Source organism: Rana temporaria, chromosome 1 (genome assembly GCF_905171775.1).
Source record: "Rana temporaria chromosome 1, aRanTem1.1, whole genome shotgun sequence".
NCBI classification, from domain to species: domain Eukaryota; kingdom Metazoa; phylum Chordata; class Amphibia; order Anura; family Ranidae; genus Rana; species Rana temporaria.
In genome coordinates, this window is record NC_053489.1 from 618,754,734 (window position 1) to 618,776,436 (window position 21,703).

The following is a 21,703-nucleotide window of genomic DNA, read 5'->3' on the forward strand; positions in this document are numbered from 1 at the left end:
GGGATCAGCAGACAGATGATCCAAACTTAGGCCACCCCTTGTGGAAGGGGTTTTTCTTCCAAAATGACTAAACAAGCTTAATTCTCCAACCACATGCAACATACACCTAAAAGCCTTCCTTGGCCTCCACTTTCCAAAGTAGTAGGACTCCTGATGGGCTTTCTGGACGCTTGGATGTATTGCTTCCTTGATAGCTGGGTGCAGGATTGTCTGTCAGGTTTTGCTTCTGTCTCACTTTCTAACCTCCTGTTGCCCTGTGTCCCCTTGGCAGCTTACCGATTCTTCCATCAAGTGCTTTCTGGACCACTGGGTCATTGCCCATCTCTCTGCTAAGTTTATTTCCCAAGGCAGAATAAATACATCTTGGACCTTGAGGCTCTGAAGGCTTAAATTTGTGTCCAAATATTCCAGAAGATCTGTCAGTGCTTCTGGTCAACAGAGTGGCTTCTGGCTTTGATGTACATTCCAAGGTGCCTACTACATTGTACACATCTTTCCAACTATTTTTTCATTCTGCTCTGTGGCCCCAACTCATGGCTTTTCCATTTGGTCTTTTTTTTTCTTCTGCTCATCTGGTGTTCACCAAGGTGTTGCCTTCAGTATTGGTCCTTTTGTGCTCTGAGTTTCGATAGTGGCCTTCTTTTGGAGGACAATGCATCTCTATGGCAGGCCATACATTAACCAGTTTTCTTTCCTTCAACCACGGGTGTACAGATTGTCAGCCTGCCCATTCATAAATAGAAAAGAACTGGCCGCACTTTGATTTGTCTGACCAGCTCTACTGTCAAGATATTTCAGAAATTTGGATAGATCTTGACCCTTCAGAAGTCACTGGTTCTGATTCATCACTTAGTGTTTTCAGGCTGGTTACTGAACCAGAATGTGCTTTCCCCAGAAAAACGCTTCACTCCCCAGGCTTAACCATTTTAAAAGGGGGTACTTTCACCCCCTTCCTGCCCAGGCCAATTTTCAGCTTTCAGAGCTGTTGCACGTTCAATGACCATTGCACGGTCATACAACGCTCCCATAGGAAATGTTTATCTAGTGTATCTGCTTACTCGTACGAAGTAACCGATACATTCTGACAGGAAGAATCCATGACCACAGTGGTACCTCATTGAAAGCTACAAGCCGACAGCCACAAAGGATGTTGGGGGCTTGTAGTTAATTTTTACACAGAGCTCTGTGTGTGAATGACATGGGTGGAGCCCCGCATAGCCACACTGTTTTTCGAAGTTACAACTAGTATGAGGGAAACGTCTGCCCGTACAGAACGACAACTTAAAAGCGGGTGGAATGTGTAAGGCCCCGTACACACGACCGAACATGTCTGCTGAAACCGGTCCGCAGACCAGTTTCAGCGGACATGTTCGGTCGTCTGTGCGGCCGACCGGACAATTTTCCGGCGGATCTGACAGGTTTCCAGCGGACAAATGTTTCTTAGCATGCTAAGAAACATGTCCGCTGGAAGCCTGTCCGTCGGACACGTTCGGTCGTCTGTACAGACTCGCCCCTCGCATGCGTCGAAGCATTGACCTTCCAGGGCCGTGCACGTCGCCGCGGCGATGGCGCGGCCACGTCACCGCGCGGATTTCTGTCTGATGGTGTGTACAACCATCAGACAGAAATCTCTGAGCGGACATGTCCGCTGAAAACGGTCCGGCGAACCGTTTTCAGCGGACAGTCCGTCCGTGTGTATGAGGCCTCACATGTTCCCAAAGGTCAACTTCTCATTTAATCACCACTGTTTATTTTTTGCTAAACAAAATAAAGACTGAAAATATTCTAAGGGGGGGAGGAACTAACATGTTCTAAAAATCTTCCAAATTGTTTTTCTTTGGCACTGATTATCAGAGCACTGTATATGAGTGTAAATGTGCCCCGTCAGCATTTCCAGATAGCGTCTTTTTCTTGCGCTAACAGCTCGTGAGCAAAAGGAATGTCGATAACCGGAAAGTTTGTTTTTATATGTGATCTACTGTGATTGGGCACAGCTGATCATAGTAAAGGGTGGCTGTGATTGGCTTTTTTACCTCGATTTGTGATTAGCTATGTCAAAAAGGACACAACAGTCACAGAGCATGATCCAGGGGGCGTGCGGGAGGTGTTTTTCTGGGAGGATGTCCATGGAGCAGCTGCAGGGAATATAATTTTTATACAGGTAGGAGAGGGGGGGTAGGAAGGAGATCGGCTCACACTGACTACAGAACTGAGAGGGGGAGATGCAGAGGAGAGAGCAGGATGACAGACATGTAAACTGACCACGGTATCAGATCACAGCAGACATGATTGACGTGGTTAGTTTACAGATGGGAAGACAAACGGGCAGGACCAGGTATTATACAACATGGAGAGGGACAATTAACATGGCAAAAGCACTGGTGTGTTTGTTTGTGTTTTTTTTTTTTTTTTTTACAATTACTGTAAAGTGGTTGTAAACCCTTACAGACCACTTTGACCTTCAGGTAAGCCTAGCTTAAGGCTTACCTGTAGGTGGAAGAAACATCTCCTTAACCTACACGGTTAAGGAGATATTTCCAAGAAAGACGGCACCGATGTCTACAGCGCACTGCTACTTAACGGCATCATGCTGTTAGTGGCGGCTCCCGCGCGGGAGTGATTTCCGGATATCGCTGCTCTGGCCAGTCAGTGCCGGAGCAGCAATATCTGGAAGTCACTCCGGGCGGGTATCATGACGGCGACAGAGGAGGTGTCCGAGCACCAATGCGGGTGCTTCGTTCTCAGGTAAATCATAATAAGCTAGTATGCTATGCATATTGGCTCATTCATTATGCCTTTTTTGTCTTGAAGGTTTTTTGGTGTGTGTGTGTGTGTGTGTGTGTGTGTGGTTTTACTTCCTCTTTAACAGATCAAAATGGAGCAAATACGTTCCTTGTTGGTGGTTTAATGCACTTTTAAAGTGATTGTTAAAAAAAGACAAACCAGTTATACTTGCCACCTCTGTGCGGTTGCTTTTGCACGGAGCAGCCGGATCCTTCTCTTCTTGGGTCCCTCTTTGCTGCTCCTGGCCCCTCCCTCAGCCAGCAGCTTGCTACAGGGGGGCACCCAAGCCAAGTCAGAGCTCTGTGTATCCATTCAGACACAGTGCCCTGACCTGGCCCCCGCCCCCTCTCCCCCCTGATTGGCTGATTGACTTTGTCAGCCATGGGAGCCAGTGGTTCCGCTGCTCTGTCTCGGCCAATCAGGAGGAGTGGACATCGCTGGAAAGAGAAGGGGCTCAGGTAGGTATTTATGGGGGGGGGGGGGGGGGGCTGCTACAAACAGATCTTTATCTTCATGCATGAAAATAAAAAAAACGTTGGCCTTTTACAACTCCTTTTTAAGCTTGTTTAGCTGATCTTGTTGGTTTGCGTGATCTGCTAGTAGTTTACTGTATATTGTGGAAAGCAATACCGTACATATGGATACCGTGTTAATGCTTACCGGAATCTGAGATCTTCCATTGTTTTCCTAGGTGATCAGTGAACACACAGATGCTTCCAGTGAAGAGATTGAAGAACTGCTCGAGTCACAGTGGAACCTGCTCAGTGATAAACAAAAAGCTCGCTATAATACAAAGTTTGCCATTCTCACCTCTCCTAAATCTGAAGAAGACTCTGGTAAACATCATAGCCACAATGTACTCTAAGGCATTTTAATATCACTTGTGGTTTTAAAGGGGAAATGAACAGTTTTTTTTTTTTCTCCTCATTTCTGTTAACCCATATTTATACACTTATTAGCCCAGTCTGTGATTACTGTGGTTCCTCTACCCTTTTATGCTTAAGTAACAGGTGAAGAATAGATTTCTATTAACAAAGCCATTCTTTTTGTTTCCCTACCCCTATGTTTTTACTCCTTTTTCTGCTTTTACCTCAACGTGCATTAAGCTGAGCTACCAGACTGGATGTAGGAGCCGTCCATAATCGCAGCTGGTAATCATTCTCAGATGGCACGATAATACTGTATGTAACATGCTCAAGTTAGGCATATTGAGACATATGCTGCATAGAACTCCTCGAGCCCCTTTTTCCTATCAGTTTGTTATACACTAAAGTGGAACTCCAGGCAAATATACAAAAAACACTTTAGTGCAGCTATACATTTAGGCTCCAATTATATCCGTGCATCTCCAAAGTCGCACAATTTCCACTGAGACTTTTGATCTTTTGGTGCAACTTTGTTCTCTGGACCAAGTTGCACTAAAGTAGCCTGGGCTCCTTTCAAAGTCGCTGAGACTTTAAGCTGCACCTGTTTTGAATAGGTGCTATTGAAAAGAATAAGCTGTGGCTCATCATGCGACCTATGTCCAAAATCACATAAGTAGCACAAATGTGAATGGAGCTCTAAAGTGGAACTTTGGGGTTGTAACATGCAAAAACTGGCGTGTTAATTTTTTCATGCTGCATCTCGAATGGAAAAAATGTTATTTAAATTTTTTTGTCCATGGTTCCACTTTAAAAATCTAAGTATATTTTTGTATATTGTAAGTATAATTAACTTAAAATTTAATATGAAGTGTACATCGGAAATCCCCATTATGTTTTTTGCTTCTGAAAACTGGCCTCGCTATTGCAGCCGTCATTTCAATGTCCCAACTAACTTGTACTGTGCAGTTAAAATCTGGAAATGTACCATGCGTCCAAAACTTACAGGTTTGTTTACTCCAAGAAGTTATTTTATCTATGCTCTTTGATTACATTATGCTAGTGTTCTCGCCTAGAATTTCTATATTTTTACATACCTAAACCCCATTCCTTTGTGAAATGGATATTTAAAGTGGTAGTAAAGGTTCGGCTTTAATAACCAACATACATGCCATACTTGCCTGCTTTGTGCAGTGGTTTTGCCCAGAGCAGCCCCGATCCTCTTTGCAGGTCACCCGCTGCTCCCCCCTTGACCAGTGGTACCAAAAGTAAGCCGCTTGCTCTGCACGTACTGGTGTGTGTTCACTCTCGAGTCCTGCTCGATGCATCCATAAGACACCTAAAGCCACGATTTAACCCCCGCTCGGCTGCTGTTTCGGGCAAGGCTCTCGTGCACATGGCTTGATTGAGCGGGGGCTCGGGTGACGCCCATCGCTCTCCACATACACATGACATGTACATATTATGCTGTCAAGCTTATAAATAAGATAATGGTAATACAGTCAGTTCAAAAATGTAATGTGGTTAATGTTTGGTGCTTGGGTATAATGTGTAGACATTTTCATGGCACTGGAGCTCAAGCATGGCTGTGCCAACAATGGGAGCCACTTGGGTTGCATAACATACCGTGTTTCCCCCGAAAATAAGACACTGTCTTATATTTTTCCTCTAGAAATCACACTATGGTTTATTTTCGGGGGATGCATTCTTTTTTTTTTTACCGGCAAGTATGGTACAACAATCTACATTTTTTCTACTATCCCCTGGTGTTTGTGTGGGGTGAGAGACTGTTGCTGGTCAGTGCTGGGGAGAAGCTTTACTTCTTCCCCTGAGTACAGAGCGTCCTTTCTCCTCACTTCACTGAGGAGACTTTTTACTTTCACTTTTACCTGACAGGGGGAGCCGACTTTACCGTATTTATGGGGCTGCCGACACCTCTCCGGTCACTTAGAGATACCGTGGAGCAGATAAGAAGGGCTGCACGACTTCTTTACAGCTCCTGAGCTCCGCACCAGTACAGTACGCCTATCACGTCTTGTTTTCCCGCCCGCACCGCTACGCATACGACACGCTATCACTACGTCTTATTTTCAGGGATTCGACACGCCATCGCTACGTCTTATTTTCGGGGGGATGTCTTATATTTCGCTCTTGCGTCGAAATCCCGCTACGGCTTATTTTCAGAGTACGTCTTATTTTCGGGGAAACACGGTAGTACTTTTATCACCACGTTTTTAAGGCACTGGATGCTAGAAAGGGGTCTTTAGATGGGGTTACAGAATGAAGACTGCAAGGAATGATCTCATTAGCGGGGTCAGCTAAACGGTTTACATAAATGCATGTTTCTCACGGTAGATGAGATTCTAATGAGGTGCAGCATTTTGACATTGGATTAGCAGCTCAATAAGGACCCTTTTTTACTTCAACTCCAAGCCCTTATACTACGACTTCTATTAAGAGCTCTTTTTCCATGGAAAATTAACCCTATGATAGTCCAGCAGCCTTTACAAACCTAAACAATATAAAGTGGTATACTGCTCTAAAGTGTAAAGTTTACCTAAAAACCAGCAACGAAAAACCATGTCCTATAATCATAGCATACAGAAATAAAAACAAAATGGTCACGCTTAACCAAATGGAAAAAATAAAATTCTATATAGTGAGGATAATCAATTGCATAATGGTAAAATTATTATGTAGAGTGAAGTAAAAAAATTAAACTGTAAACATAAAGTATATTGATATAGTTCTAAAAATAAAAATGTTTATCTCCCCGAGGTAAATAGAAGGAATTCAGTAAGATGTTTCAATCCTAAGAGTTCCACTACCAAGAAGCATACAGATCCTCCTGTGACAATCACTCTGTGAAAACTCTCACTGAATGGTGTGGACCTCCCGTCACTAGCGAGGTCACATGTGAATGCAGATATAACCCTCTGTGGGGTAAGGTGACCCACCATGCCTCTGGAACTAGCTGAGCGTCAGGGAGATTGGTTCAAGATTTCCAACTCGCGCCTGGGAATCTCGATCCGTGAAATGCCACGGCAAGTCCCACCCCTTTGATGTCACTTTCCAGCTTCTGAGTTCCATGTGGTTTCCCGGTGCTTTTCCGCTGACGTCACTTCCAGGTCCAGCATTCCATGTTGGTTACCACAGCACAGCTGCCTTTCCTGGTCTTCTCCCTCCGCTGAACGGATTGGGATCCCTGTCATCCAGCTGCAGACCTGACCATTCCAGGGATAATCACCGCTGCATTTGTGGACATATTGAATGATGAGCCTTATGCCAATGCTCCGTGGTATTTGGCGGATCAAGACTTTCAGATGGGAGTTGGATATCTTGGACCAATATCCCTGATCCTCAGCTAGATCAAGAGGCATGGTGGATCACCTTACCCTACAGAGGGTTTATAACTACATGCGCACGTGACCTCGCTAGGGATGGGAGGTCCACGCCATTTGATGAGCGTCTTCACTTAGTGATTGTCACAGGAGGATCTGTATGCTTCTTGGTGGTGGAACTCCTAGGATGCAAACCTCTCACTGGCTTCCTTATGGCAACTTTCATTTTTTTTTTTTTGAGCTCTCAATATACTTTTTTTATTTTTTCCACCTCATTCTACATAATTATATTTTGATATTGCGCAATTGATTATTCTCACTATATAGAATTATTTTATTTTTTTTGGTTATGGCGTGAGTATTTCTACTTTACAAACCTCTCTAAGAAGCTTTTTCTAGGCTCACTGCACTCCATACACTACTTGCTTGCAATTACAGACTAGCTATATATTGAATAGAAAAAACCTGGAGCAGCATGAATGAGTTTTGGGCTTATTTTGACTTGTCGCATTCTAAGCCCCTTGCTGACTACTACTAGTGTGTATTTGGAATATGGAGAGAGGCAGTCTGTGACATGCTTATTGCCAAGAATATACAGTATACCAGGCTCCTATCTACATTGACTACTGGCATGCTGTTCTAATTTTGACACTTTGCTCTGCTTACTTATAGTTCACCTATTTAAGGCGCCCATCCGCATGGACCTTTTCCTTTTGCTAAACTAAAGGACTGAGGTACTGATTAGATACGTTTGGAAAGCTCTATTTCTACAAAGGATGCAGAAACAGTAGTGCTTTTAGTTTCATGTACACAAAAGTTAAACTCCAAACAGATAAATGTGTATCCATTAACTTTTCTATACATAATATCCTCTATCACCTCCCCTACTGGGTGCCAGCCAGGAGGTAAAGCATTGCACAGGGGTGTCAGGGACATGTTTTTAAAAGGATAAGCTCACCTTTTGGGAACATGTTCCACCAGTTTTAGGGTGCACAATGTTCCCATTGTTTGATGTGGTTCAGTAGAAAATGTGGGAGCAGAGCCAACTAGAATACAAATAAGCTGCCAACATCCCAAATATTGCATGCCGTTTTTGGATGCGATTCAGTAGGGGGCGTGGCTATATAATATAAATTTATATAGTCTTACCATACAAACAGCCCTTTGAGGACAACCATAATGCTGATGTGGCCCACAATGAAGGCATCATATGGTCACAATGAGCCAGCCTACCCCTTTCCATTAAGGGCTTACTTGACCAGCACTGTGAATGTCACCATTCATAACTGGTCTTTAGTTCACCAGTTCTCCAGGTGGATGTTTCTGCCAGATTACGACACAAGGTCCTTCATGGGCTCTTTTGATTCAACGATGTGGTATGTGCATTTTAGTATATATACACATACACATATATACACACACACACACACACACACACACACACAACAGTACAGGGAGAAGTTCCTAGCTCTCACTTTTTGAAATCTGACTCCTCCCACCCAGTGGCATCATTCATTCAGCTTTGTGTGTGAATGAACTATAAGCCTTGACATTTCTTGTGGCTCTGGCTGAACTACCACAGCGCTTTTCATTGATACTTCCTGTCGGTGTATCTGCTTGCTTGTACAGGATTTACGTGCACACAGATACTGACAGATCTGTAGGAGACCTGCATGTTGCCAGTGATTTAATCACTGGTGCAATGCTTTACAGGCCCCAAAAATAAATAAATGCACTTATTCTAACTGTAGGGGAGGCTGGTTGGGATCTGAAGGGGGTCAATGTTATGCTTGTCCAAGGTTCTGAATTGAAAACACAGGAAAGAATCACAAAACTCCCTGATCAAATCGAATTATTATTTTATAGCGAAGGCTGTTCACCTATGTTTAAGTGTTTTTTTAGATTCTTCCTTGGAGTTCCAGTTTAGTGTCATCCGGTAATTTTGTAGGGAAGGGCTATTTTTCATTTAGGAAACTTCCAGTCCAGTCCTGGTTCCCCTGAAAATGTCCCCTTTTTTTTAAAAGGGAATATATTGTTCAACAGAAAATCAATTTCCGAGACTTGCAGCAAATACAATTGCCTGAATTTGGAACTGCATGTAAGATGATTTAATTTTGTGAAGCTGTGCAGATCCAATCTCTCTGAACTGAAGACAGTAAGTGGTTTTATGAACTGGCTTATTTCAGAACCTTCTGCCCCCCCCCCCCCCCCCCCCCCCCCCCCTTTTTGTTTTTTATTACGACCTATCCCAACACCTTTTGTTAACCTAATTTTTACAGTGTAAATATTACAGCATTCAAGTCCACAGCCACTGTTCAGTATTGCAGTCCTCCTATAGAAGGTGTCCCCCACCCTCCGTATTCCAGACTATTCTAACAAAAAAAAAGGAAAAAGTTACTCATCTGCTAAAAACAAAAATCATTATTTGGATTCTACTCGGCTTTTCCAAGCAAATCCTGAAAGCGTTGGGGAGATGCAGACCCATTTTCTGTATCGCACATGATCTTCAGTGGCCATGTTTTGTGTACCGTACTGCAAACACTGATAAACGGCTCTCCCTTCATTGGCACAGCAACAATTCTGTGTATATTTTATTGTGGAATAATTGGATACCGATTATTTTTTTTTTGAATGGGGAACAGTGAATAAAACAACAAACCAACCCTTCTGTATCCCTCAAGGTTCAACTCCGAAGGACGCAGGGGTAATCAAGAGGAACATAATTCAAGAGTCGCCAAAGAGGAGATCAAGATCAAGAAGTAAATGAAATTCCTGTTGTCCACTTTTTTCTTTTTTATATTTGCTACAGAATAAGTTCATGTAAAAGAAACCTTTTTGTGGGAATAATGGCTTCTTGAATACATATAGGTGTAGTGGTGATATATTTTTTAATTCTTCTTTTTTTTCTGGGAAGACAAGTACTGCATGTAATGTTAATCAAGGATCTCATGTGTTCAGTTCCGTGTGCTTTGTTGTGCAGCCTTTAGATCAGATTCTCTTTCCTGCCAGTTAAAGCTAGACTTGTTAGCTTGTCTCTAGTACTGTTATTTGTTGAACACCCATTTAGCTTGTATTTCTAACAGTGCAGACCTCTAATACATGATTACAAGAAGAACATGCTCGTAATCCTAAGCATCATACCTCATTGGTTTCTCAAGAAGAGAACTTCATTTCAAAGACAACTTTTGTAAATACTTTTTTTGTTTTTACAGCATCCACTCAGAACTGGTACATTTTGGGTGGATGTTGCTTTGAGTCGCCAGGTGTCTCCTTAATGTTTCTGCAGGAGCTTGGTGTCTCTGGAGTTCCCAGTTCTAACCCCTTGCCACGATTTTCTTGCCCATCCTTGCACTTAGGTGGGGAACAAAGCTAGGACTTTTGGTTGTGAGATTTCACCACCTCGTTCCGACATGTCGGTGTGTGATTTCTCATGGCAGTATCCATCCAAAAAAGAGAGAGGTCTGTGTGGGCCTAATTTTAAAATGTGCAGTCCTTTTTGTAATTGCAAAAAGCAGCACAGTGGTTACCAGGACATTGACAGTCTTATGTACAGGCAAATCCATCCAGACTGCATCATTTCAACGTAATAAACTATCCATTTCATTTGTTTTGTACATGGCGTTAACAGTGGTGTTGCACGTTGTTCTGGGGGGACAAAGTGACACACGCAGAGGTACCAACCTCAAGTGTCATAGTGCAGTCACATTCACCTGAATTATAATACAAGAAGGAAAAATGTGATTCATTGTACGCTGTGCATCATATATTTACAAATGTTATGTTTTCATAAAGTTAATGGTTAATATGAGCCAGCAATAAATAAAAGAATTGACCTTTTACTCTGTGTTGGTAAAGTGCTTGTCTATGCATGCTATACAAAGGAGGTTTTTTTTATTTTGTATTTATTTTTTAAGGCATCATATATAAAGCACAGTAACCAGTAGCAGCCAGTAAATCAAAATATGTCACGTTGCCGATGGCAAGAACCAATGAAGGCAAACATCCAGCTATTTCTTATTGTTAAATTGGTTCAAGTTAAGCTCATGTCCTCTCCACCAATGGTTTGCCAATAGCATGTTATGGAAGAGAAGGGTGTGGGATGTATGGTTTAGATGTTAACCCCAATTAGGGTAGCAGCAATATTCCTGGGTTTTTTCACACACGTTTCACACCCTCCCCCCCCTAAAGGTAGATTGCATGGAAATACAGGAAACCACACAAAGATGGACAGCAAGCTTACCGACGATGAAGAAGCCCCCAGGAAAAGGCTCAGGACCCACAGTCAGAAGGTAAAGACATTCATGTTTGCTTCATTACCTGCTATACTAACATCATAGCCAAGGCCAGCTCTAACTCTTCCTGCCAGCCTGTACTCAGATTTCATTGTGGTCCGTTTTTTCCTTCTGGAAAAAAAGCATACGTTTTGCAGTGCAATATCTATTTTGCCTGCAAATGAACCAGTGTAGACAGATTATATTTCTTTGCAGGGAAGGCCCACATTGTATACCTTCTTTTTGAAGTCTATTGTAATCTTTTTGCTTTTGCAAATGCTTCAAAACATGCTTCTTGTATCACGTGTTTGTCACTCGTAGTTACTAGTCTCATTCCTGCTTTAATTTTACAAGTATTGGATGGAGAGAGAAAAAAAAAAAAAAAACATAAAGAAAAGGTGTCCCTTTCCAGTAAAAAGTGCTTTATGCATCTAAAGACGGGTACACACTGGGCGAATATTGGCTGGGTCAACAGAAACCAGGTGACATTTGGGCATTGTGTACAGTAACCTGTCCAACAGAAGCTAGCCTAACATCCAGCTTCTGTTGAATGGGTATACTGGAAACCCAGCAGCCAATCAGCGATGGCTGTGAATTGGTGTGCTCTGGGGGGGGTGATTGCAATACCAACCTCGCAACTTTACAGCTCGCTCCTCCTGAGCCTCTCAGTCGAGAGAAGAAGAGAAAAAAAGGCGTGTACCAGCCTTAAAACACATTGTGGTCGATTTACTAAAACTGGAGAGTTTAATATCTGGTGCAGCTCTGTATGGTAGCCAATCTGCTTCAAACTTCAGCTTGTTCAGTTGGAAAAAGACCCGCTGCTCCAGGTGAGGCAATAAAGCTTAATGGGGAACTGCACACGTGTGCCCGCCTCGGCTCGCCATCGTGTACAATGATGCATAAAGAAATGGTTGCACACCGCGGCTAGTTCCAAAGTCTGTTTATTGGAAATCCCTAAAGTGACGCTACAGGGCACCAACAGACTGCAATGTAGATGCGTTTCACACAAAAAAAAAAGTGCTTAATCAGGTGGTGTGTTGCCCTGTAGTGTCCAATAAAAGGACTTTGGAACTAGCCGTGGCGTGCAGCCATTTTTTTATCATTATTCAGTTTACTCTTTGGCAATAAAACCTTGAAGCTGATTGCACCAGATTTTGCACTCTCCAGTTTATTTAAATCAACCCATATGAACTGCTTCTAAATGAATAGCAGTCTTCAAGGCTACTACAAGCAATATGGTGTATTATCAGATGTGCAGTGTCTTCAGTATAAAACATGTTATAAAGTGAAAACTCTAAACAGCCGATGCATAACATATATTTCAGCCTCTCACGAGCAGCATTGCGCCAAGGTTGGGCATTCATCCATGTGAACTAAAAATATATATATATTTTTTTTCCTCTCTATCATATTTGGTCTATGATTTGTGTCGACCAAAGGAACCAACATTTTTCCCTGCAGGTCTGCATTGCAAACCAATTGCATATATAGTCTGTTTTCTATGAGCAACACAGAACTGCCCTAACTGATTCAAACCTTTTATTCTTTGTGGCAGTAGTGCAGGAGCTGCTCTGTATCTGGCCGCATGTATTTAATAATTGGACTTTGAAACAACCCCCAGACCAACGACCCCCCCCCCCCCCCCCCCCCTTAATTCCTGGAAAGAACAGGTTTTGCATTCCATTGACCAATATTTCAAAACGCACCCTGAATTGAGATTCAATGGCATCATGCAAGAGCTTTCCTAATTCGCATCAAGATTATTTGTATTAAAACGTTAAAGCTATATGGTGAGTATTGAACAAAGCAGTTGGTTTATGGGCTCCTTGTGTCACAACCATTTAATGGAGCTATGAATAGATACACTCTGGAAAATAAATGCATCATTTTTGTCCAGTGTGATGAAGGAAGTGCAGCAACGATACGTCATCTCACATACATGTGATCAGCATTGCAGCTATTCTACCATGCATAAGAGAATCTCTGCAAATCTGCCTGCTATATCTACTGCCTCACACACATTCCTTCTGTGTTTAGTGAGGTTAGAATATTAAAGCCGAATAAAACCTCTACATTTCTAATGAGGTGCCTTCCTTGTTACTGTTCTAAAGCCTATACAGCGCTTAACTGGTTCATTAGGGACAACAAAATTGCCATGATTCGGTTTAAGGGCATCTCATTTTAGTCCCCCTCCCCCCCTCCTTTTTACTTTCCCCACGTTCATCAATCCAAATTACTCTGCAGACGTGCAACGTCATATCACTTCCTGCTTTAGATGGCATGCGTTGCTTTTGGAAGTGTTGTTCGGCTTTGCAAGTCTTCCACTAGATGGCAGCCAAGGATTTGTTTTTGTACAAGTCTGGAAGGCAATTTTTGTCTAAATTATTCATATTCTATATTTTTTAATATCGAGCTTTCGTTGAATACGAGAGTACGGCACACAAATATAAATACCAGCAACGCTTTTTTTTTTTTGTTGTTAATTTCCAGCATTTTTGTTTTTGCATACACTTGGTGATCACTAGCATCTTCTGCGTCATTTATTTAATTTTTTTCCCCTTTTTCCTCTCTTAAGCAAGTGGAAAGCAGTACTGAGAAGTCTTCAAAATCATGTAGAGGCAGAGAACGTGCCCCTCTAAAGGCCCAGCCAGGTAATATCATGCTATGATCTGTATATAGAGCGTGCCAAGCTAAAGTGGGATTCCATTACTTGTTTTATCTGAATTTTTGGCTGGCCTTATGTGTAGAGGGTAGGATTTGGTCTTTGGGTGTTTAATGGGGGGGGGGGCACCCCACTATTTAGTGAGGGATTAATGTTCAATAGGGGGTTGGGGGTGCTTCTTTCCTGACCTTTACCAGTGAAGTTTGGTGTCTGTCAAAGAGCCTGCGTTTCTCTTCCCTGGAAATTAGAGGCATTATTAAAAGACCCCCCCAACAATACTGCATAGCCTGCGTGAAAAAGTGCTTGAATACGTTTTAATTATCTGCTCCATGGAGCAGTCACATGATACAGCAGCTACAGCTCTCCTGTGTAAGGTTGTGCTTGAGTGGCTGTGAATTCCTGAAGTTGCAACGTCGCCCACTGGCTACCTTTTGCCCATCAGTTGTCAGCGCTCCTTTAATTGCTCCTCCCACAGCTGCTTTCTGACTGGGGGGGGAGATGGGGGAGATGGCATGTGGCCTTATTGCTTTGGAAAGAAAACATTTTTTTTATTTTTATTTTGTATATTTAATACGTTTTCATTCCAAAGATATATTATTTATATATATATATATATATATATATATATATATATATATATATAATTTGTTTATTTTGACCTGCTACCATACACATTCTTATGTATGGAAAAGTGTCTTTTGGGGTAATGTGACCTCTAAAATCAGTGTATGTGTATTCAGTCTGTTTTTAAATGGTGGGTTAGGCATTTTGTCAACCATCTGGATGGGAAGTGAGCAAATCTCCAACTGTGACCCAGATTGCGGTAGAAACCTGACTGAATTTTAACATTCGTTTGGTCTGAAAGGATTTTCTGATCACAGCAGTAAAACTACAGAAGTTGTAATACTTCCTATTATCCAAAACAAAATCATCTTGTATGCATATAATTCAATTTATTTTTAAAAAAGCAGAGAGAAGTTCTCTAAACTGTAGCAATCATTAGGAATATAATTTTTAAGCTGTATGTTTTTACGCTTTGCAGATCATCTGTGCTCTTTGCTCTGGTTTTTAAAGCAACACTTTGGAATTGATTTACTAAAGCTTCATGCACACCAGCATTTTTTTTTAAACTCCTTTAAGCTATTAGCTTTTTTTTTTTTTTTTTTTTTTTTTTTTTAAGCCTAAAGTAGTGCGCAATGGACACACAGTTTATTTTTGGGCTTCAGTGTTTAGAAGCAGAAAGAAAAATGCTTTGTTTCTTGGAGCTTTGTCCAGCAGAACTACTGCTGAGCTGTTTTCCTTTTTTATATAAAAAAAAACACTCACCAAATGCTGCTACACTAAGCTTTTACCAGCGTATTTTAGCTTAAAAAAAAAAAAAAAGATAGCGCAAAGTCTGGTTTAGCTGTGCATGGTAGCCAATCGGCTTTTAACTTCAACTTGTTCAGTTAAACGTTGACTAAAAAAAAAAAACACTGGAGGCTGATTGGTTTCTATGCTGAGCTGCACCAGATTTTGCACTCTCCAGTTTTAGTAAATCAACCCCAGTATTATCCAAAAAATTTCAAAGTAATTGCCCGACATAGATTAGGTATTGTGCTTCCCTGCTATATACTCTGGTAGAGGTTGCAACTCTTAACGTGGAGAGTAGATCTGGTCCATCAGAAAGGAAATGCCTCTTCCATATTGGGGAACTGCTTTGGCGGTTATTTTAGGTCGATGACCATGTTTTAATAAATATCCGAGGCTAGAAATGTAACCGTGTTTATTTTGCAGCAGCTAGCAACCTATCCGATGCTTGTAAACCGTTGAAGAAGAGGAATCGCAATTCAGATTTGGGCTCAGTCTCCCGTGGTGCCCGGAAGAGCCTGTCTCCCTTGTCTCTGGCAGATAATGAGGTACAAAGTGTATACAAGCTGTGTAATAATGAGGAGCCAGCCAACCTATCATATTGTTATTAAAGAACACACTCTCATTGTAGGTGTCTGACGAGAGGTCTGAATCCCCATCAGAGAGTGCAGATGAGTCGGTCATGTCCAAAAAGTCTGAAAAGGGAAGTTCAAAGAGGGAGATTGTCTGTCAGGTAACTTTGCACTATCCTACAACACGCATCATTGATTGCTTAGAGCCGACGTACAAGGAAGCACCATGCTATGAACCGCTTGGACACAAAGAGTAAAATTACAATCTTCTTGCCTTTTGTCAGGCATTTCATGTAGTAAAATTGTTCTCTGCTGCAATAACGCATGCATTATTTAAACTGGGCTTTCTGTGTTTATAATAAGATGCTATCATTGCTTATTACTACTTTGTAACTTGGTCTTAGAAACTTATCAGGATCCTGCAACTCCTGTTCTAAGCAAAATTGTAGTGGTACTTCAAGCCGCTAACATTTTGATATCTTAAAGGAGAAGTTCCCTTTTTCTAAATAATGCACCTTTTTTGCAGGTGAAAAAAAATGTGCATTTAAATATTTTTGTTTCAGGAGCCTGGAAAGAATTGCATCAGCGTTCAGCAAATTGCTGATGCCATGCAGGTCTCCTGCAGACTGTCAGTGTGAGCCGTCTGCCTGTAATTCATACGGCCAGGCAGTTTCACACTAATAGGAAGACAAGCTACTGAAGTGCTTAGCAGCGCCATGGTAGTTTGAGAACTACAAGCCGACCACGGCCAAGGGTGTTGGGACTTGTAGTTCATTCATGAATGAATGATGTGGGCAGAGCCCTGCATGGCCACACTTTTTGAAAAAAAAAAAAAGTGACAGCTAGTACAGGGGACTTCTCCCCATTGTGCTGTCACAGGGAGAAAGGGCTACAGCAGTGGAAATATGTTGCATGTTCCACGCTAAAAACGGGTGTAACATGTTGCTTAAGGTGAACTTCTTTTTTAATCCAGGGATCTCCAAACTATAGCCCTCCAGGTGTTGCGGAACTTCACGTACCATAAGGCATTGTAAAACTGACATTCACAGACATGACTAGGCATGATGGGAATTGTCGTTTCTGAATAACTGGAGGGCCATAGTTTGGACCCCCCCCCTTTAATAGTACAGAACACTGGCAAATTGCTCCTGTATCCTGGGTTTTATAGGCTTGTATTTTCTGGTTATAGGATGAACCTCTTCTCTTTCAGAGAGCTTAAAATAAAATAAAATCGTTTTCTCTTCCGTTCATGGACGGACACAGCAGCATATTGACCTTGGGTATTATCCTCCTTTCTAGGATATTGACTAGGCAGAAAAACAGCATGTTAAGTGTCAAACACTCCACACAGTAGTACCTCCCAGGTACATCCCTCACTCTCTGCAGCCTCCGTTTTTTTTTTCTGCCTAGCAAGGAGAATGACATGGCTCCTCTGGGCCCAGGGGTGGCCGGTGAGCTATACGCTCCAGGGCACGCATATGACCGGGCTCTATGTCCGTGTCAGTGTGCCGGGCCGACAGCCATGCCGTAACTGCGGACGTTGGTTCTGTCCGGGATGCCTCCAGCCGTTGGTCGCAGGATGGGTGAGTAGCAGTCCCCTTGCTTTGGCAGGGTGGTGCAGCTGGTGCAATCTTGGGGGGGTCGATTGGGGGTCCGCCCTGCTTTCCTCTCTCCCTTCCTCTCCCTCCTTTCCCCACGTTCTGGGTGGCGGAGTTGGCTGTGAGGTGGGGGGTCCGCCTGTGGGTTCCATTCAGTGGCTAGGGGGCTGTGTCTGCTTGGGGGGTGCTGTTTTGTGGGGGGGGGGGGGCCTGTCCGGGTTTCGATGCTGTATGTGTTTTTTACTGCAACCGCGGCCGCCATTTTGGCAACGTCTTTATTGGAGAACGGCTGCCATTTTCTTGTAGCCCACAAGCTCTCTTTGCATGTCGGTGGCCATTTTGGATTTGGGCGAGCGGCTCCAGCACACTTCCTGAAGGACGGCACAGCATGGAGCAGCGCTCTTGGGCGGACAGCAGCAGTACAGGCCTGGTCCAGTGGTGATTCCTCTGTTCTCTGCTGCGGCCGGGAGGGTGGCCTGTGGGTCTTGCCTTGCATTCCAAGGGTGGCAAAAGGGTGGGTCAGCATGGCGTCCGAACCGGAATGCTTCTCCCCCAGACATGCCAGAGTTAACCCCCTAGTGCCCCTGTACCTGCGGCCTTTGTGGATGCGATGACGGCAGTCCTAGAGGCGTTTGTTGCCAAGATTGAAGCGGCGCGTGGCCAGAGGGGGGGTAAAAAAAGCGCCTTCTTCTGGGGATGCCTCTGACATGGAATCGGGCCCAGCTACTGCTCCTGGCCCTGGTTCCCGAGGTGTCAGAGGATGCAGACCTAGTCCACACCGACAGTGAGGATGACTCTGCATCAGGGTCAGCGCTTATCACTGCGGTGCGGGATACTCAGAAAATGGAGGATTCGCCGGAGACATCAGAGATGTCGGTCCCTTTTGGGTTCCGTAAGCCGGCCTGCACAGGTGAAAAAATCCCTAGCCGCGCAATGCCAATCTGCAGCGACGGGGGGGAAAAATTCCTTCCTGATCCCTCGGGGGTGATCGGGTGAACCCTGGATCAACTACTAATGGCGTTGGTGCCTGGGTTCTTACCTGTTAGAGTTGATGATTGCGGATACTGTTTGTCCTGTCCAGGGCTCAACAACTGTCTATTTCCTTTCCCATTTATCTGCCTGAGTCTGATCCCGGTATGCCTGCCCTGGATTAGGCATGCATAGATTGAAATAAAGAGGATATACAGGAAGTATTAAAGGAATCTGTGGAAAATTTCCCCCTGATTGGTACGAAATGGAAGGAGCTTCGCACAACATGCTTACTAATGTGGAAAAGCTCACTGCCATCTGCAGAAGCCTTGGCATCGCACAGCTTGATTCTGTCTCGCCATGCCCCTTTGTTTACAAAGGGACCTACAAAATCTTTTTTAAAAAAAACTTTCCTGTTCAGGAACAGAAAATGTGTGACTGACAATTTTTGGATTACTCCAGACAGAATGTTCACTCCCAGCCACAAATCTTTACCAAACCCTATCCAGTTCATTCTTCCCAATACCAGAATGATCTTTAACCACTTCCAGACCTTAGGTGTTTTTCAGATTTGGTGTTTGCAAGACTAAAACAGTTTTTTCTGCTAGAAAATTACTTAAAACCCCCAAACATTATATATAGAGAATAAAATAGTGGTCATTCCAATACTTTTTGTCACACCGTATTTGCGCAGCGGTCTTACAAGCGCACTTTTTTTGGAAACAATTCACTTTTTTGAATTAAAAAATAAGACAATAAATTTGGCCCCCCCTTTTTTTTTTATATATATATTGTGAAAGATTATGTTACGCCGAGTAAAATGATGCCCAACATGTCACGCTTAAAAATTGCGCTCGCTCGTGGCATGGCGTCAAACTTTTACCCTTAAAAATCTCGATAGGCGATGTTAAAAAAATTCTAGAGATTGCATTTTTTGAGCTACAGAGTAGGCCTAGGGCTCGAATTATTGCTCTCGCTCTAACGATCGCGGCGATACCTCACTTGTGTGATTTGAACACCGTTTTCATATGCGGGCGCTACTCGCGTATGCATTCGCTTCTGCGTGCGAGCTCGTCGGGACGGGGCGCTTTAAAAATTTTTTTTGGGGGTTTTCTTATTTATTTTTATTTATTTTATTACTTTTTACACTGAAAAAAATTAAATAAAAAAATTGATCACTTTTATTCCTATTGTAAGGAATGTAAACATCCCTTGTAATAGAAAAAAGCATGACAGGTCCTCTTAAATATGAGATCTGGGGTCAAAAAGACCTCAGATCTCATATTTAGACTAAAATGCAAAAAAAAAAATTGTCTCTTTAAGAGGTTGGGCGGGACTGATGTTTTGACGTCACTTCCGCCCAGCAGAGCTATGGGGACGGGCGAAGGAGATTTTTTTTTTCCTTCAGTCTCGTCCCCAGTCACCAGCCGAACGGTCCCGATCGCCTCCGCCGCTACCAACGGCTCCGGTAAGCGGCGGAGGGAGGGGGGGGGGGCCCTTCTCCCGCCACCGATAACGGCGAATCCGCCGCGGAGACCGCCGTTATCGTGTACCGGACCGCGCACACTAAAGATCGATACCTCGGTTGTGGCAGCAGCTGCTGCCGTTACCGAGATATCAATCTTTAAAAATAGGACGTACATCGTCGTGCGCAGGTCTGGAAGTGGTTAATAATAATAATAAACAACTTTGTTAAAAAGCTGGGCTGCCCCTGCAGTGGATATGGCAGGTTCCAGCCACCTTAATGCTATTACCATCCCTGTGTTAGATGTACCTGTGTCAAAGGACTTCACTGACAAAGGTTTGAAGGCAGTTTTCTGAAATCTTGTTCTCTGGGACGTCACTGCATTGGCAGTGACTTTAGTCTGCCAAACTTTAGCTAATTCTGTAAGGCCTTTAGGAAGGTATGCAGTTTCTATTCAGTCTGATCGTGGAGAATCTGGAGCTCAAGCCTGCAGTCTCGAGCTTCTGTGTGCTTGGGTGGTTTGATGTCTTTATACTCCTTTCTCTGGTGAGTCTCCTGTTTATCAACATAAGAACTCTGTGGTTCAAGTGCTTGACTGCAGAAGCAGCATGTAAAAGGTGCCTGATTCACATACTGAAGGGATAGCATCTCATCGGAGCTACTCTGGACACCCTAATCAATGATGTCAGGAGGCAAGAGTGCCCATCTTCCTTAATCAGAAGTGTAGGCCTCAGCCTGGGAGGCCTCTTATCTTAATACTGAAAATGCATGTTAATCTTGTCAGTAATGGTGTCCTCGATTTAATTAGAAACAGATATCTCATTTGTGTGTAGTCTACTAAACGTGTTACCCCCATGTAATGGAGATGAACAAAGACAGACATGTTTGAAAGTACATGAGAAAATGAATACTTGGCACCAAAGGAAATATAAAAATAAATAATTATAAATACACCAGCTGCAGTAAAAAAACATGCTAAAAAAGCAAGTGACAATGAGATATTTTATATATTTTTTTTGGGGGGGGGGGTGAATTTTGAATGTTGATATTCTGATTGATGCAAAACAATGGGGGCACCCACATTTTGATCTGGTTTTGAAACTGTGGTGTGGTTACTTTGAGGTGTTGCTTGCAGCGAACCTAGTATGAGGGTAGCCCAGTTGACCGATGTGAGGAGCTGTATGAATGGTAAAACTGATATCTTGCATTAATTCTGATATTCATTAATCTACTATTGTGTTTCTTAGGCGTGTGAGAAAACGGGGGACCTCCTGCTGTGTGAAGGCCTATGCTTCTCTTCTTTCCATTTATCGTGTACCGGCCTCTCTGAAAGGCCAAGCGGACAATTTCTGTGTGTAGAGTGTAAATCAGGTGAGCAGGCCTCTTTAACCATTTTAAACGGAATATGGACAAAACCAAAGTATCTATGCGAGAAACCTGAAGTCCCATACACACGATCAGAATATCGTACAATTAAGGTTTCAACTGAAATTTTTTGAAGGGACAAACCGGAAAAATGTTCTCTTAATAAACAAAAATCGTATAATCGGTACAGTTTACATCTGAAAATACAATTGCATTACATCACTTCCAAATTATTATTCCTTCGTACTTTAATAACCTCTTCATTTTTGACTGAAGACTAGCATGCAAAAAAAAAACATTGACGATCATTCGTCTTATAATTTCATTGTGTGTACTATGCTTAACCACTTCAGCCTTGAAAGGATTTACACTCTTCCTGACCAGGTCATTTTGCGATGCAGCACGGCGTCGCTTTAACTGACAATTGTGCGGTCGTGCGATGTACCCAAGCAAAATTATGTTT

At 42.9% G+C, this 21,703-nt stretch overlaps 1 protein-coding gene across 3 annotated transcripts in view; it reads left to right on the top strand.

Moving 5' to 3' along the window:
• NSD2 (nuclear receptor binding SET domain protein 2) overlaps positions 1-21,703 on the top strand; it is a 92,913-nt gene that overhangs the window by 42,109 nt on the left and 29,101 nt on the right. Inside the window, exons 6-12 of one of the 3 annotated variants that reach the window (XM_040335289.1) lie at positions 3,476-3,620; positions 9,631-9,747; positions 11,177-11,277; positions 13,835-13,910; positions 15,698-15,819; positions 15,903-16,004; positions 21,123-21,246. In XM_040335289.1, the coding sequence (XP_040191223.1) occupies positions 3,476-3,620; positions 9,631-9,747; positions 11,177-11,277; positions 13,835-13,910; positions 15,698-15,819; positions 15,903-16,004; positions 21,123-21,246 (787 nt within the window). The remainder of the gene's footprint in view (positions 1-3,475; positions 3,621-9,630; positions 9,748-11,176; positions 11,278-13,834; positions 13,911-15,697; positions 15,820-15,902; positions 16,005-21,122; positions 21,247-21,703) is intronic. The other 2 variants (XM_040335290.1, XM_040335291.1) reach the window with 2 other exon arrangements.